Source organism: Notolepis coatsorum (assembly GCF_963971535.1).
Source record: "Notolepis coatsorum genome assembly, chromosome: 2".
Classification (NCBI taxonomy): Eukaryota; Metazoa; Chordata; class Actinopteri; order Aulopiformes; family Paralepididae; genus Notolepis; species Notolepis coatsorum.
In genome coordinates, this window is record NC_140166.1 from 55,818,463 (window position 1) to 55,835,716 (window position 17,254).

The 17,254-nt window shown below is 51.7% G+C and overlaps 1 protein-coding gene across 3 annotated transcripts in view; it reads left to right on the top strand.

The window, feature by feature from the left end:
- rab27a (RAB27A, member RAS oncogene family) overlaps positions 1-17,254 on the top strand; it is a 79,353-nt gene that overhangs the window by 16,217 nt on the left and 45,882 nt on the right. For 2 of the 3 annotated variants that reach the window (XM_084307272.1, XM_084307271.1), the window contains exons 2-4: positions 12,041-12,208; positions 13,735-13,814; positions 15,514-15,617. In XM_084307272.1, coding sequence (XP_084163398.1) covers positions 12,056-12,208; positions 13,735-13,814; positions 15,514-15,617 — 337 coding nt within the window. In that variant the 5' untranslated portion in view covers positions 12,041-12,055. The remainder of the gene's footprint in view (positions 1-12,040; positions 12,209-13,734; positions 13,815-15,513; positions 15,618-17,254) is intronic. The other variant, XM_084307273.1, reaches the window with a different exon arrangement.

The window sequence follows — 17,254 nt, forward strand, 5'->3', positions numbered from 1 at the left end:
CACTTGAACTATTCATCCCCATTTTCTTGTTTAAGCAGCCATTTAGCACAAAATGATGACCCTCATGCATTACAAATTTGCATCAAATTCAAAACAAACAGAGCTCTCTTTCTCTCTTGCCCTTTCCTCATCTCTCTCACCCCCCCCTCTCTCTCTCTCTCTCTCTCTCTTTTTCTCTCTCTCTCTCTCTCTCTCTCTCTCTAATGCGATAACTCTGTTTTAATAAGATAATATATATAACTAATCTGTTTTAATAGGCTGTTTGATAGGCCAGGACGGGACGCCTATCGTAGAGAGTAGGGGGCTCCCCGACGTTCCTGGCCAAATTCCCAATCAGGTCTCTGACATCAAGGCCACCTAATCATCCCTTCCCCTTAATTGGCTGATATCAATCCCTGTCTCCTGAGCCGTTCAGCCAGTGTGTGTAGTGTGATGTGTGTCTGGTGCCAGTGTATGGTAGTCAGTGTGTAGTGTGCCGGGTGCCAGTGTATGGTAGTCAGTGTGTAGTGTGGTGTGTGCCGGGTGCCAGTGTATGGTAGTCAGTGTGTAGTGTGGTGTTTGATTGATTGATTGAAAAGTTTATTAACAGATTGCAGAATGGGTACAGTCAATACATACAATTAGGGATGCCCCGATCGATCGGCCACCGATCGTTATCGGCCGATACTCAGTATAAATATGCAATCTGTGAATTCCGATAATTAGTCATATTCGCCGATAGCGGAAACCGATCAAGCAAAGCTCTCACTCGCTGTCTGTCTCAGACACACACGACCTGCAGACTGCCGCTGCTCCTCCTCCCTAGCCCCGCCCGCCCCCGTGTAGAGTTTGTAAACAAAGAGGTGCGGCTCCTCTGCTCGAGTCTGTAGTGCACTGCATTCGACCTGCGCTAACGTTAGCTACCTAGCTATCGTTACTGTTTAAACAAAATTACCCAGTCAACTATTCACGTTTAGTAGGCATTGTCTAACGGTATTTAGCCGGCTAGCTACCGATAGCTCCTGATATCAACAAATGATCCAGAAAGTCTAGTAGTTCATGTTCATACCTGGTGCCAGTGTATGGTAGTCAGTGTGTAGTGTGGTGTGTGCCTGGTGCCAGTGTAGGGTAGTCAGTGTGTAGTGTGATGTGTGCCTGGTGCCAGTGTATGGTAGTCAGTGTGTAGTGTGATGTGTGCCTGGTGCCAGTGTATGGTAGTCAGTGTGTAGTGTGATGTGTGCCGGGTGCCAGTGTATGGTAGTCAGTGTGTAGTGTGGTGTGTGCCTGGTGCCAGTGTATGGTAGTCAGTGTGTAGTGTGATGTGTGTCTGGTGCCAGTGTATGGTAGTCAGTGTGTAGTGTGATGTGTGCCTGGTGCCAGTGTATGGTAGTCAGTGTGTAGTGTGGTGTGTGCCTGGTGCCAGTGTATGGTAGTCAGTGTGTAGTGTGATGTGTGCCTGGTGCCAGTGTATGGTAGTCAGTGTGTAGTGTGATGTGTGCCTGGTGCCAGTGTATGGTAGTCAGTGTGTAGTGTGATGTGTGCCTGGTGCCAGTGTATGGTAGTCAGTGTGTAGTGTGATGTGTGCCTGGTGCCAGTGTATGGTAGTCAGTGTGTAGTGTGATGTGTGCCTGGTGCCAGTGTATGGTAGTCAGTGTGTAGTGTGATGTGTGCCTGGTGCCAGTGTATGGTAGTCAGTGTGTAGTGTGATGTGTGCCTGGTGCCAGTGTATGGTAGTCAGTGTGTAGTGTGGTGTGTGCCTGGTGCCAGTGTATGGTAGTCAGTGTGTAGTGTGATGTGTGCCTGGTGCCAGTGTATGGTAGTCAGTGTGTAGTGTGATGTGTGCCTGGTGCCAGTGTATGGTAGTCAGTGTGTAGTGTGATGTGTGCCTGGTGCCAGTGTATGGTAGTCAGTGTGTAGTGTGATGTGTCCTATTCAGTCAGGACCTCGGTTTAGCGCCTCATCCGAAGGACGGCACTCGCAGCTATACGGTGTCCCTATCACTTAAAGGTAAAAAAATGAAAGGATCAGAATTTGATCAGGCTTAATACGGCCGATACCGATCAATATGCTGCGATCTGTCCGATACGACCGGGAACGTCTAGTTCTAAATGTCCTCATATCATCACAACCTGCCAAGGCTCTGTACTGGATACACGGCTGCATTAGAATCATCATGATGTTAGTCTTTTAATAGTTGATGCAAAAGGAAGAAAACCTAAATATTAGGGTAAGGTTCACTGTGGAGAGAGATTAGTCAAAAACTGATACGGCCTCAATTCTAGTTGGGTGTGTTTCCTGTTAACTGAGTCAGCAATCGAACAAAGCAGAACTCACAGAGACACACACAGAGAGACACACACAGAGACACACACACACACACACACACACACACACACAGAGACAGACACAGATAAACACACACAGAGACACACACAGAGAGACACACTCAGAGAGACACACACAGAGACACACACACACACACACACACAAACAGACACAGAGAAACACACACAGAGACACACACAGAGAGACACACACAGAGACACACAAAGGCACAGAGAGACACACACACACACACACAGAGACAGACACAGAGAAACACACACAGAGACACACACAGAGAGACACAAACAGAGAGACACACACAGAGACACACATACACACACACACACACACACACACAGAGACAGACACAGAGAAACACACACAGAGACACACACAGAGAGACACACACACACAAACACAGAGAAACACACACAGAGACACACAAAGGCACAGAGAGACACACAGACACACACAGAGACACACACAGAGATACACACACACACAGACACACACACACACACACACAGAGACACACACAGAGACACACACACACAGAGACACACACACAGAGATACACACACAGAGACACACACAGAGACACACACACAGAGACACACACAGAGACACACAAAGACACAGAGAGACACACAGAGACACACACAGAGACACACACACAGAGACACACACACAGAGACACACACAGAGACACACACACAGAGACACACACACAGAGACACACACACAGAGACACACACACAGAGACACACACACAGAGACACACACACACACACAGAGACACACACAGAGACACACACACAGAGACACTCACAGAGACACACAAAGACACAGAGAGACACACAGAGAGACACACAGAGACACACACAGAGACACACAGAGAGACACACAGAGAGACACACAGAGAGACACACAGAGACACACACAGAGACACACACAGAGAGACACACAGAGAGACACACAGAGAGACACACAGAGACACACACAGAGACACACACAGAGAGACACACACACAGAGACACACACAGAGACACACAGAGAGACACACAGAGAGACACACAGAGACACACAGAGACACACACACAGAGACACACACAGAGACACACACAGAGACAATGTGTGGACTACTGTACTATTACAGGTATTGAAATGAACAATGCAACTTCCTTATACAAAAAAATTATAATACTTTATTTGCATAATAAAATATCGATACTTGTATCGATACAATATCGCCACGCAAAGTATCGCGATACTATACTGTATCGATATTCTTCCCCACCACTAATGGATCAAATATGGTGTAATGTTTATTCCAGGGCTCGTTCTCATAGCCTCTCTGGCTAATTGCTTTCCAGTTAGGCCTATGACTTCTTAATATGACATGCAAGTTTGAAATCTGAAGAGATTGTCTATGAAGCAAGTACTCTATGGAATGTGTCTACTGCCTTGGTCATCGCTAGGTCACATGTGGACAAAAGACAATAGAAAAGGTCACTGGTCTGGGAGGTTGTCTGGGTAAAGGTCTGGTTCAGCCTGTACCGTCGGTCTTCTCTCCTCTCTCTCACCGGCTCTATTTCACGATACTATTTGGAGAAAGTACTATGATACTGAAGAAGGAAAATGTCCTAGTTAGACGTCACATCTGCACACCCCTCAACTGTGTCTTGTAGGCCAACATTATGCCTAAATCTCAATCTGATTACAGTCTATTAACACAGGGGTTCCCAAACTTTTCAGGCCGTGACCCAAAAATAACGGGGTCAGAGAGCCGCGACCCCCACTATTATAGGATTTTTTTTTCTTTTTTTTTATAGATGGAAATGTATGGTTGAAACATGCACACGTTCAAACGCACACACACTAATAAGCATTGGAGGCTTTTAACCAGGGCCGGACTGGGGAAATCATTCAGGCCAGGAAATATAGTGCAAAATATAGCCCCAGTCAGGCCACTTTTTAAGCAGGGGGTCTGGGGGTCCCCCAGACCCCACCAGGACATTTCTTGTTACAAAGACTTCATTTCCTGCATTCTGGTGCAGGCATTTTTTTTATTTGTACCCTTTAAATGCCAGTATTTGTGATGGCATCACACATTATTGTTAAAAAATAGGCTAGCATATGTATGATTAGCAACAACACTGATTTTGATGGATTTTAAGTTTTTTTGTAATGTCAGATTGAAAATAATACAATCTTTTATTCAACTTCAGCCCTGATCATAACACCACATATTAATTAATATAATTCTAACCCTTTAAATGCCAGTGTGTGTGATGGCATATATTTGCAATATATCAAATGCAAAGTAGATTTTTCTGGGGGGGATTATTACAGGCTAGCGTAATGTGTCAATGATTAGCAATTTTTTGTAAGGGTCCCGCCTCCACCAATCACATGCGGCTCCCTTTGTGTGTGTGTGTGTGTGTGAGAGCAAGAGAGAGAGAGATAGAGATAGTTCTCCAACTTGTGTGAGTTGCAGTGATCTCCTGGTTGTTCCTCACCTAGGTTATCTAACTATTGCGCTGCTGCAACTAGAAACACTGTCCTGGCCTGCTTCTAAGTTCAGTGGCCTGACTGCAAAAAAAATTAAAATTAAAATCTTTTCTTTTTTTGGATATATATATTTTTTTTAAATCATCTGGCGATGTGTCTGGTGAGAGCTTGGTGTGTCTGGTGAGAGCTTGGTGTGTCTGGTGAGAGCTTGGTGTGTCTGGTGAGAGCTTGGTGTGTCTGGTGAGAGCTTGGTGTGTCTGGTGAGAGCTTGGTGTCTCTGGTGAGAGCTTGGTGTGTCTGGTGAGAGATTGGTGTGTCTGGTGAGAGCTTGGTGTTGTCTGGTGAGAGCTTGGTGAGTCTGGTGAGAGCTTGGTGTGTCTGGTGAGAGCTTGGTGTGTCTGGTGAGAGCTTGGTGAGAGCTTGGTGTGTCTGGTGAGAGCTTGGTGTGTCTGGTGAGAGCTTGGTGTGTCTGGTGAGAGCTTGGTGTGTCTGGTGAGAGCTTGGTGAGTCTGGTGAGAGCTTGGTGAGTCTGGTGAGAGCTTGGTGTGTCTGGTGAGAGCTTGGTGAGTCTGGTGAGAGCTTGGTGAGTCTGGTGAGAGCTTGGTGAATCTGGTGAGGGTTTGGTGTGTCTGGTGAGAGCTTGGTGAGTCTGGTGAGAGCTTGGTGTGTCTGGTGAGAGCTTGGTGAGTCTGGTGAGAGTTTGGTGAGTCTGGTGAGAGCTTGGTGTGTCTGGTGAGAGTTTGGTGTGTCTGGTGAGAGCTTGGTGAGAGCTTGGTGTGTCTGGTGAGAGCTTGGTGAGTCTGGTGAGAGCTTGGTGTGTCTGGTGAGAGCTTGGTGAGTCTGGTGAGAGCTTGGTGTGTCTGGTGAGAGTTTGGTGTGTCTGGTGAGAGCTTGGTGTGTCTGGTGAGAGCTTGGTGTGTCTGGTGAGAGCTTGGTGCGTCTGGTGAGAGCTTGGTGAGTCTGGTGAGAGCTTGGTGTGTCTGGCGAGAGCTTGGTGTGTCTGGTGAGAGTTTGGTGTGTCTGGTGAGAGCTTGGTGTGTCTGGTGAGAGCTTGGTGCGTCTGGTGAGAGCTTGGTGAGTCTGGTGAGAGCTTGGTGTGTCTGGCGAGAGCTTGGTGTGTCTTGTGAGAGCTTGGTGAGTCTGGTGAGAGCTTGGTGAGTCTGGTGAGAGCTTGGTGAGTCTGGTGAGAGCTTGGTGAGTCTGGTGAGAGCTTGGTGAGTCTGGTGAGAGCTTGGTGAGTCTGGTGAGAGCTTGGTGTGTCTGGTGAGAGCTTGGTGAGTCTGGTGAGAGCTTGGTGTGTCTGGTGAGAGCTTGGTGTGTCTGGTGAGAGCTTGGTGAGTCTGGTGAGAGCTTGGTGAGAGCTTGGTGTGTCTGGTGAGAGCTTGGTGTGTCTGGTGAGAGCTTGGTGTGTCTGGTGAGAGCTTGGTGAGTCTGGTGAGAGCTTGGTGAGTCTGGTGAGAGCTTGGTGCGTCTGGTGAGAGCTTGGTGAGAGCTTGGTGTGTCTGGTGAGAGCTTGGTGTGTCTGGTGAGAGCTTGGTGTGTCTTGTGAGAGCTTGGTGAGAGCTTGGTGTGTCTGGTGAGAGCTTGGTGTGTCTGGTGAGAGCTTGGTGTGTCTGGTGAGAGCTTGGTGTGTCTGGTGAGAGCTTGGTGTCTCTGGTGAGAGCTTGGTGAGTCTGGTGAGAGCTTGGTACGTCTGGTGAGAGCTTGGTGTGTCTGGTGAGAGCTTGGTGTGTCTTGTGAGAGCTTGGTGAGAGCTTGGTGTGTCTGGTGAGAGCTTGGTGTGTCTGGTGAGAGCTTGGTGAGTCTGGTGAGAGCTTGGTGTGTCTGGTGAGAGCTTGGTGTGTCTGGTGAGAGCTTGGTGCGTCTGGTGAGAGCTTGGTGAGTCTGGTGAGAGCTTGGTACGTCTGGTGAGAGCTTGGTGTGTCTGGTGAGAGCTTGGTGTGTCTGGTGAGAGCTTGGTGAGTCTGGTGAGAGCTTGGTGAGAGCTTGGTGTGTCTGGTGAGAGCTTGGTGTGTCTGGTGAGAGCTTGGTGTGTCTGGTGAGAGCTTGGTGTGTCTGGTGAGAGCTTGGTGTGTCTGGTGAGAGCTTGGTGTGTCTGGTGAGAGCTTGGTGAGAGCTTGGTGTGTCTGGTGAGAGCTTGGTGAGAGCTTGGTGTGTCTGGTGAGAGCTTGGTGAGTCTGGTGAGAGCTTGGTGCGTCTGGTGAGAGCTTGGTGAGTCTGGTGAGAGCTTGGTGTGTCTGGTGAGAGCTTGGTGAGAGCTTGGTGTGTCTGGTGAGAGCTTGGTGAGTCTGGTGAGAGCTTGGTGTGTCTGGTGAGAGCTTGGTGAGTCTGGTGAGAGCTTGGTGTGTCTGGTGAGAGTTTGGTGTGTCTGGTGAGAGCTTGGTGTGTCTGGTGAGAGCTTGGTGTGTCTGGTGAGAGCTTGGTGCGTCTGGTGAGAGCTTGGTGAGTCTGGTGAGAGCTTGGTGTGTCTGGCGAGAGCTTGGTGTGTCTGGTGAGAGTTTGGTGTGTCTGGTGAGAGCTTGGTGTGTCTGGTGAGAGCTTGGTGCGTCTGGTGAGAGCTTGGTGAGTCTGGTGAGAGCTTGGTGTGTCTGGCGAGAGCTTGGTGTGTCTTGTGAGAGCTTGGTGAGTCTGGTGAGAGCTTGGTGAGTCTGGTGAGAGCTTGGTGAGTCTGGTGAGAGCTTGGTGAGTCTGGTGAGAGCTTGCTGAGTCTGGTGAGAGCTTGGTGTGTCTGGTGAGAGCTTGGTGAGTCTGGTGAGAGCTTGGTGTGTCTGGTGAGAGCTTGGTGAGTCTGATGAGAGCTTGGTGAGAGCTTGGTGTGTCTGGTGAGAGCTTGGTGTGTCTGGTGAGAGCTTGGTGTGTCTGGTGAGAGCTTGGTGAGTCTGGTGAGAGCTTGGTGAGTCTGGTGAGAGCTTGGTGCGTCTGGTGAGAGCTTGGTGAGAGCTTGGTGTGTCTGGTGAGAGCTTGGTGTGTCTGGTGAGAGCTTGGTGTGTCTTGTGAGAGCTTGGTGAGAGCTTGGTGTGTCTGGTGAGAGCTTGGTGTGTCTGGTGAGAGCTTGGTGTGTCTGGTGAGAGCTTGGTGAGTCTGGTGAGAGCTTGGTGTGTCTGGTGAGAGCTTGGTGTGTCTGGTGAGAGCTTGGTGTGTCTGGTGAGAGCTTGGTGTGTCTGGTGAGAGCTTGGTGTGTCTGGTGAGAGCTTGGTGTGTCTGGTGAGAGCTTGGTGTGTCTGGTGAGAGCTTGGTGTGTCTGGTGAGAGCTTGGTGTGTCTGGTGAGAGCTTGGTGTGTCTGGTGAGAGCTTGGTGAGAGCTTGGTGTGTCTGGTGAGAGCTTGGTGAGAGCTTGGTGTGTCTGGTGAGAGCTTGGTGAGTCTGGTGAGAGCTTGGTGTGTCTGGTGAGAGCTTGGTGTGTCTGGTGAGAGCTTGGTGTGTCTGGTGAGAGCTTGGTGTGTCTGGTGAGAGCTTGGTGTGTCTGGTGAGAGCTTGGTGTGTCTGGTGAGAGCTTGGTGTGTCTGGTGAGAGCTTGGTGAGAGCTTGGTGTGTCTGGTGAGAGCTTGGTGAGAGCTTGGTGTGTCTGGTGAGAGCTTGGTGAGTCTGGTGAGAGCTTGGTGCGTCTGGTGAGAGCTTGGTGAGTCTGGTGAGAGCTTGGTGAGAGCTTGGTGCGTCTGGTGAGAGCTTGGTGTGTCTGGTGAGAGCTTGGTGTGTCTGGTGAGAGCTTGGTGTGTCTGGTGAGAGCTTGGTGAGTCTGGTGAGAGCTTGGTGTGTCTGGTGAGAGCTTGGTGAGAGCTTGGTGTGTCTGGTGAGAGCTTGGTGTGTCTGGTGAGAGCTTGGTGTGTCTGGTGAGAGCTTGGTGAGTCTGGTGAGAGCTTGGTGAGTCTGGTGAGAGCTTGGTGCGTCTGGTGAGAGCTTGGTGAGTCTGGTGAGAGCTTGGTGTGTCTGGTGAGAGCTTGGTGTGTCTTGTGAGAGCTTGGTGAGTCTGGTGAGAGCTTGGTGTGTCTGGTGAGAGCTTGGTGAGTCTGGTGAGAGCTTGGTGTGTCTGGTGAGAGCTTGGTGTGTCTGGTGAGAGCTTGGTGTGTCTGGTGAGAGCTTGGTGAGTCTGGTGAGAGCTTGGTGAGTCTGGTGAGAGCTTGGTGAGAGCTTGGTGAGTCTGGTGAGAGCTTGGTGTGTCTGGTGAGAGCTTGGTGAGTCTGGTGAGAGCTTGGTGAGTCTGGTGAGAGCTTGGTACGTCTGGTGAGAGCTTGGTGTGTCTGGTGAGAGCCTGGTGTGTCTGGTGAGAGCTTGGTGAGTCTGGTGAGAGCTTGGTGAGAGCTTGGTGTGTCTGGTGAGAGCTTGGTGTGTCTGGTGAGAGCTTGGTGTGTCTGGTGAGAGCTTGGTGTGTCTGGTGAGAGCTTGGTGTGTCTGGTGAGAGCTTGGTGTGTCTGGTGAGAGCTTGGTGTGTCTGGTGAGAGCTTGGTGTGTCTGGTGAGAGCTTGGTGAGTCTGGTGAGAGCTTGGTGAGAGCTTGGTGTGTCTGGTGAGAGCTTGGTGAGAGCTTGGTGAATCTGGTGAGAGCTTGGTGAGAGCTTGGTGAGTCTGGTGAGAGCTTGGTGTGTCTGGTGAGAGCTTGGTGTGTCTTGTGAGAGCTTGGTGAGAGCTTGGTGTGTCTGGTGAGAGCTTGGTGTGTCTGGTGAGAGCTTGGTGTGTCTGGTGAGAGCTTGGTGTGTCTGGTGAGAGCTTGGTGAGTCTGGTGAGAGCTTGGTGTGTCTGGTGAGAGCTTGGTGTGTCTGGTGAGAGCTTGGTGTGTCTTGTGAGAGCTTGGTGAGAGCTTGGTGTGTCTGGTGAGAGCTTGGTGTGTCTGGTGAGAGCTTGGTGTGTCTGGTGAGAGCTTGGTGTGTCTGGTGAGAGCTTGGTGTGTCTGGTGAGAGCTTGGTGTGTCTGGTGAGAGCTTGGTGAGTCTGGTGAGAGCTTGGTGTGTCTGGTGAGAGCTTGGTGAGTCTGGTGAGAGCTTGGTGTGTCTGGTGAGAGCTTGGTGTGTCTGGTGAGAGCTTGGTGCGTCTGGTGAGAGCTTGGTGAGTCTGGTGAGAGCTTGGTGTGTCTGGTGAGAGCTTGGTGTGTCTGGTGAGAGCTTGGTGAGTCTGGTGAGAGCTTGGTGTGTCTGGTGAGAGCTTGGTGTGTCTGGTGAGAGCTTGGTGTGTCTTGTGAGAGCTTGGTGAGAGCTTGGTGTGTCTGGTGAGAGCTTGGTGTGTCTGGTGAGAGCTTGGTGTGTCTGGTGAGAGCTTGGTGTGTCTGGTGAGAGCTTGGTGTGTCTGGTGAGAGCTTGGTGTGTCTGGTGAGAGCTTGGTGTGTCTGGTGAGAGCTTGGTGTGTCTGGTGAGAGCTTGGTGTGTCTGGTGAGAGCTTGGTGAGTCTGGTGAGAGCTTGGTGAGAGCTTGGTGAGTCTGGTGAGAGCTTGGTGAGAGCTTGGTGTGTCTGGTGAGAGCTTGGTGAGAGCTTGGTGTGTCTGGTGAGAGCTTGGTGAGTCTGGTGAGAGCTTGGTGAGTCTGGTGAGAGCTTGGTGAGAGCTTGGTGAGTCTGGTGAGAGCTTGGTGCGTCTGGTGAGAGCTTGGTGAGTCTGGTGAGAGCTTGGTGAGAGCTTGGTGCGTCTGGTGAGAGCTTGGTGTGTCTGGTGAGAGCTTGGTGTGTCTGGTGAGAGCTTGGTGTGTCTGGTGAGAGCTTGGTGAGTCTGGTGAGAGCTTGGTGTGTCTGGTGAGAGCTTGGTGAGAGCTTGGTGTGTCTGGTGAGAGCTTGGTGTGTCTGGTGAGAGCTTGGTGTGTCTGGTGAGAGCTTGGTGAGTCTGGTGAGAGCTTGGTGAGTCTGGTGAGAGCTTGGTGCGTCTGGTGAGAGCTTGGTGAGAGCTTGGTGTGTCTGGTGAGAGCTTGGTGAGAGCTTGGTGTGTCTTGTGAGAGCTTGGTGAGAGCTTGGTGTGTCTGGTGAGAGCTTGGTGAGTCTGGTGAGAGCTTGGTGTGTCTGGTGAGAGCTTGGTGTGTCTGGTGAGAGCTTGGTGTGTCTGGTGAGAGCTTGGTGAGTCTGGTGAGAGCTTGGTGAGTCTGGTGAGAGCTTGGTGAGAGCTTGGTGAGTCTGGTGAGAGCTTGGTGTGTCTGGTGAGAGCTTGGTGAGTCTGGTGAGAGCTTGGTGAGTCTGGTGAGAGCTTGGTACGTCTGGTGAGAGCTTGGTGTGTCTGGTGAGAGCTTGGTGAGAGCTTGGTGAATCTGGTGAGAGCTTGGTGAGAGCTTGGTGAGTCTGGTGAGAGCTTGGTGTGTCTGGTGAGAGCTTGGTGAGAGCTTGGTGAGTCTGGTGAGAGCTTGGTGTGTCTGGTGAGAGCTTGGTGTGTCTGGTGAGAGCTTGGTGAGTCTGGTGAGAGCTTGGTGCGTCTGGTGAGAGCTTGGTGAGTCTGGTGAGAGCTTGGTGAGTCTGGTGAGAGCTTGGTGAGAGCTTGGTGTGTCTGGTGAGAGCTTGGTGTGTCTGGTGAGAGCTTGGTGTGTCTGGTGAGAGCTTGGTGAGTCTGGTGAGAGCTTGGTGAGTCTGGTGAGAGCTTGGTGTGTCTGGTGAGAGCTTGGTGTGTCTGGTGAGAGCTTGGTGAGAGCTTGGTGTGTCTGGTGAGAGCTTGGTGTGTCTGGTGAGAGCTTGGTGAGTCTGGTGAGAGCTTGGTGAGAGCTTGGTGCGTCTGGTGAGAGCTTGGTGTGTCTGGTGAGAGCTTGGTGTGTCTGGTGAGAGCTTGGTGAGTCTGGTGAGAGCTTGGTGAGTCTGGTGAGAGCTTGGTGTGTCTGGCGAGAGCTTGGTGCGTCTGGTGAGAGCTTGGTGAGTCTGGTGAGAGCTTGGTGAGTCTGGTGAGAGCTTGGTGTGTCTGGTGAGAGCTTGGTGTGTCTGGTGAGAGCTTGGTGTGTCTGGTGAGAGCTTGGTGAGAGCTTGGTGAGAGCTTGGTGCGTCTGGTGAGAGCTTGGTGCGTCTGGTGAGAGCTTGGTGTGTCTGGTGAGAGCTTGGTGCGTCTGGTGAGAGCTTGGTGAGAGCTTGGTGAGAGCTTGGTGAGAGCTTGGTGAGAGCTTGTAGACCAATATTATGCCTACATCTCATGTCCGATTACAGTCTATTAATAGTCTTCTTTAGACAGGAATGTTGGGCATGAGAATGACGTTGACTCAGATGACAGGTATGTGCTTCTCCTGTTGGCCTCACTATGTCTGATGAGTACGATGACCTCGTGTTTGTTGTTTCTGTCAGAAGTAAGGCCTCACCATGTCGGACGGGGAGTACGATTACCTCATCAAGTTCCTGGCGCTCGGGGACTCTGGCGTGGGGAAGACCAGCTTCCTGTACCAGTACACAGACGGGAAGTTCAACTCCAAGTTCATCACCACAGTGGGCATTGATTTCAGGGAAAAACGAGTGGTGAGTACCTGGAGAAACACATGCTGTGCTTTTTGTTAATTTAATTTATAAAAAGATTTTGGCCATGCAGGACCTGTTGGCCACGCAGGACCGACAGAGGAGAGAGGGTGAAACGGGAGGAGAAGAGGGGAAGACATGCGGCACATGGCCACCGGGTCGGGGAAACGAACCCGGGGCGACCACTTCGCGCGCTATGTGGTGCTACTGGAGCGCCCCACATGCTGTGCTTTTTAACCTCTTAACAGGCACCCCAAAAAGTGGCCATTTTTGTTTTAGTTTTTGAGGACTGCATATATCTTTTTTGCAGACCAAAATACTATACTTTATACTAATAGCACATGCATAAGCCTGGTCTTTTTTGAAAGATAACATTCTGAGGTTTCTGATGCAATAAAGAAAGATCACTTTTAGTGCAAATTAAATAGAGTAACATAGGTCTGAACTGGGTGGCGCAGCGGTCTAAGCGCTCGTCACCAACGCGTGAGACACCGGTATCGAATCCGGCTGTCAGCGGTGCCTCCGGCTTGGGCCGGCCGTCATACTAACTCATTGGCAGAGTCAGCGGGAGGGAAGCCGGTGGGGTGGTAATCTGGTCGTTGTAAACAGAGACTCCTACAGGTCGGTCAGGGCGCCTGCACAGCAAGGACAGGAGATGTCGAGGTTACCGTCTGTAGTGTGGTAGTGAAAGGGTTAACCCTTTGTAGCCCAGTGAAAGGGTTAAGGTGTGGATTAACACTTTCTCTGGACCAGGCAGCGGGCCAGAACTCTACTAGGAACTCTACTACAAAGTAAGGTCCAAAATTCCTAACAATCGATTTAACATTCCACAAGAAGCTTTTTCTGACGGAATTAACATAATTGGTTCTTCGAGGAAACAAAAGCTCCCTAGAAGCTAGAAGCACGACTAGAAGGAGCTGTTTATCTCTCTTTATTAGAGGAAACCTTCAAATGTAAACAGAGTCATGGACCAGTGTGATCTGATGGGAGATGAACACGGGCTGAACCCGTATGAAACCGGGGTCTCTGGTGAATTCGTTTCTCTTAAGAAAGCCTCCCTTGTCTCTGTGTGCCAGGTGTACCCCTCCAACACCTTGTCTCTGTGTACCAGGTGTACCCCTCCAACACCTTGTCTCTGTGTGCCAGGTGTACCCCTCCAACACCTTGTCTCTGTGTACCAGGTGTACCCCTCCAACACCTTGTCTCTGTGTACCAGGTGTACCCCTCCAACACCTTGTCTCTGTGTACCAGGTGTACCCCTCCAACACCTTGTCTCTGTGTACCAGGTGTACCCCTCCAACACCTTGTCTCTGTGTACCAGGTGTACCCCTCCAACACCTTGTCTCTGTGTACCAGGTGTACCCCTCCAACACCTTGTCTCTGTGTACCAGGTGTACCCCTCCAACACCTTGTCTCTGTGTGCCAGGTGTACCCCTCCAACACCTTGTCTCTGTACCAGGTGTACCCCTCCAACACCTTGTCTCTGTGTGCCAGGTGTACCCCTCCAACACCTTGTCTCTGTGTGCCAGGTGTACCCCTCCAACAACGGGACGGCGGGCAGGGAACAGAAGATCCACATCCAGCTGTGGGACACCGCCGGCCAAGAGAGGTGCAGCTCCCCTCCCCCCTCTACCCTCACATCCCCCCTCTACCCTCACACCCCCCCTCCCCCCGCTACCCTCACACCCCCCCTCCCCCCGCTACCCTCACATCCCCCCTCCCCCCACTACCCTCACATCCCCCCTCCCCCCGCTACCCTCACACCCCCCCTCTACCCTCACACCCCCCCTCCCCCCGCTACCCTCACACCCCCCCTCCCCCCGCTACCCTCACATCCCCCCTCCCCCCGCTACCCTCACACCCCCCCTCCCCCCGCTACCCTCACACCCCCCCTCCTCCCACTACCCTCACATCCCCCCTCCCCCCGCTACCCTCACACCCCCCCTCCCCCCGCTACCCTCACACCCCCCCTCCCCCGCTACCCTCACACCCCCCCTCCCCCCGCTACCCTCACACCCCCCTCCCCCGCTACCCTCACACCCCCCCCTCCCCCACTACCCTCACACCCCCCCTCCCCCCACTACCCTCACACCCCCCCTCCCCCCGCTACCCTCACACCCTCCCTCCCCCTGCTACCCTCACACCCCCCCTCCCCCCGCTACCCTCACACCCCCCCTCCCCCCGCTACCCTCACACCCCCCCTCCCCCCGCTACCCTCACACCCCCCCTCCCCCCACTACCCTCACACCCCCCCTCCCCCCCCTACCCTCACACCCCCCTCCTCCCGCTACCCTCACACCCCCCCCTCCCCCACTACCCTACTTTTAGTTTCTTTCATCTTGATCACATTCCTTCTAACTCCTTCTCCTGTGTGGGCTCAGGTTCTAACTCCTTCTCCTGTGTGGGCTCAGGTTCTAACTCCTTCTCCTGTGTGGGCTCAGGTTCTACCTGCTTCTCCTGTGTGGGCTCAGGTTCTAACTCCTTCTCCTGTGTGGGCTCAGGTTCTAACTCCTTCTCCTGTGTGGGCTCAGGTTCTACCTGCTTCTCCTGTGTGGGCTCAGGTTCTAACTCCTTCTCCTGTGTGGGCTCAGGTTCTAACTCCTTCTCCTTTGTGGGCTCAGGTTCTACCTGCTTCTCCTGTGTGGGCTCAGGTTCTAACTCCTTCTCCTGTGTGGGCTCAGGTTCTACCTGCTTCTCCTGTGTGGGCTCAGGTTCTAACTCCTTCTCCTGTGTGGGCTCAGGTTCTAACTCCTTCTGTGTGGGCTCAGGTTCTACCTGCTTCTCCTGTGTGGGCTCAGGTTCTAACTCCTTCTCCTGTGTGGGCTCAGGTTCTACCTGCTTCTCCTGTGTGGGCTCAGGTTCTAACTCCTTCTCCTGTGTGGGCTCAGGTTCTAACTCCTTCTCCTGTGTGGGCTCAGGTTCTAACTGCTTCTCCTGTGTGGGCTCAGGTTCTAACTCCTTCTCCTGTGTGGGCTCAGGTTCTAACTCCTTCTCCTGTGTGGGCTCAGGTTCTAACTCCTTCTCCTGTGTGGGCTCAGGTTCTAACTCCTTCTCCTGTGTGGGCTCAGGTTCTAACTCCTTCTCCTGTGTGGGCTCAGGTTCTAACTGCTTCTCCTGTGTGGGCTCAGGTTCTAACTCCTTCTCCTGTGTGGGCTCAGGTTCTAACTCCTTCTCCTGTGTGGGCTCAGGTTCTAACTCCTTCTCCTGTGTGGGCTCAGGTTCTAACTGCTTCTCCTGTGTGGGCTCAGGTTCTAACTCCTTCTCCTGTGTGGGCTCAGGTTCTAACTCCTTCTCCTGTGTGGGCTCAGGTTCCGCAGTTTGACGAGAGCCTTCTTCAGAGACGCCATGGGCTTCCTCCTCCTGTTCGACCTCACCAACGTGGAGAGCTTCCTGAACGTCAGGAACTGGATGAGTACGTCCCCCCCCCTCCTTTTGTCCTTAACGTCAGGAAGTGGATGAGTACGTCCCCCCCCCCCTCCTTTTGTCCTGAACGTTAGGAAGTGGATGAGTACGTCCCCCCCCCCTCCTTTTGTCCTGAACGTCAGGAAGTGGATGAGTAGAAAGAGACACAGAGAGACACAGAGACACAGAGACACCTCAAAGGCACTAAAAACAAGACTACAAAACAAAACAAGATCACAAAACAAGCTAGTCAGACTACTACTTGACCTGACTCCTAGAACCCACCTCACCCCTGCCCACTTTGACAACCTAGGATGGCTTAGAGTAGACGACAGAGTACAGCGACTTGCAATGGGCCTGGTCTACAAGATACACTACACCACCAAGGTACCCATGTACATGTCGAAATACTTCCCAAAGGTCAGTGAATTCCACGATCACAACACCAGAGGGAGTTCCACAAGTCATGTTCAACCCAGATTCGGCTCAAACAAGGGACTAAACACGTTTCGCAATTATGCCACATCAATGTGGAACGCCCTACCCAAAGCTGTAAAGGAATGTGAATCCCTACCCTCCTTCAAAACCGCTCTCAAAGAGCACCTCTGTCTTTTTTTTATTTTTATTTTTTTTAATCTTTTCCCCCCTCCTTTTTCCTCCGATTTTCTCCCATCCCAATGTTAGTCGTTATGCCAATTCCCAATCCCCTTCCTGGTCGCTGCGCACTTACCCCCCACAGTCGGTCTGGGAGAGTGGAGGCTATCACGTGCTTCCTCCGACACACGTCTAGCCAATCAACCGCTTCTTTTCACCTGGCAGCGCGGACTCTCACTGAGAGCGTGTAACGTGTGGAAGGATCACACTACCCCCCCTTAGATCCTATCCGCGCTGAGCAGGCGCCCCGACCGAACTGTAGGAGTCGCTGTTTACAACGACCCGGACCCACCCCGCCAGCTTTCCCACCCTCTAATACTGCCAATTGTATTAGTGTGAACGGCCAGCCAAGCTGGTGACAACGCCGGAGCTGTGAGCTGGAGTCGAACAGGCGAATCCAGCATCTCCGGCGTTGGTGACGAACGCAATCTCCGCTACGCCACCTGACCGCCTACAGCACCTCTGTCTCTTAAACAGTACTGTATATCTGTATATCTGTATGTCATAAATGTCATTATGAATTGAAAATGGGGGACCCTGATGTAAACAAGACGAAAGTCTTTCTCTGGTCTGCATCCCCTTAACCTTCTGTGTATTGTCACAGTGAAAGGGTTAACCGTTTGGTAGTGCGGCAGTGAAAGGGTTAACAATTGTGTGTATTGAGCCGTACTGTATTGTACCCATTCTGCAATCTGTTAATAAAGTTTTCAATCAATCAATCAATCAATCAGACAGAGACAAGTAGACCGAGACAACATAGAAATATCGGGTCAAATCGCGTATGAAAATATAAAACCTACATTATGTGCAGCCCTTCCAGAACAGCCTGCGGTTAAAATCCACACAACATGCATTTACCCTAGTTTCGCAAGAAGTTGCTTAATCAATAGACATTTCTTGACAAAATTCCTGGAAATCGGGGTATTATTGCACAATGTCCTGTGAAGCTCTGCCAGGCTCCGTTATGATGCACGTGTCATGTCTCCACCAGAG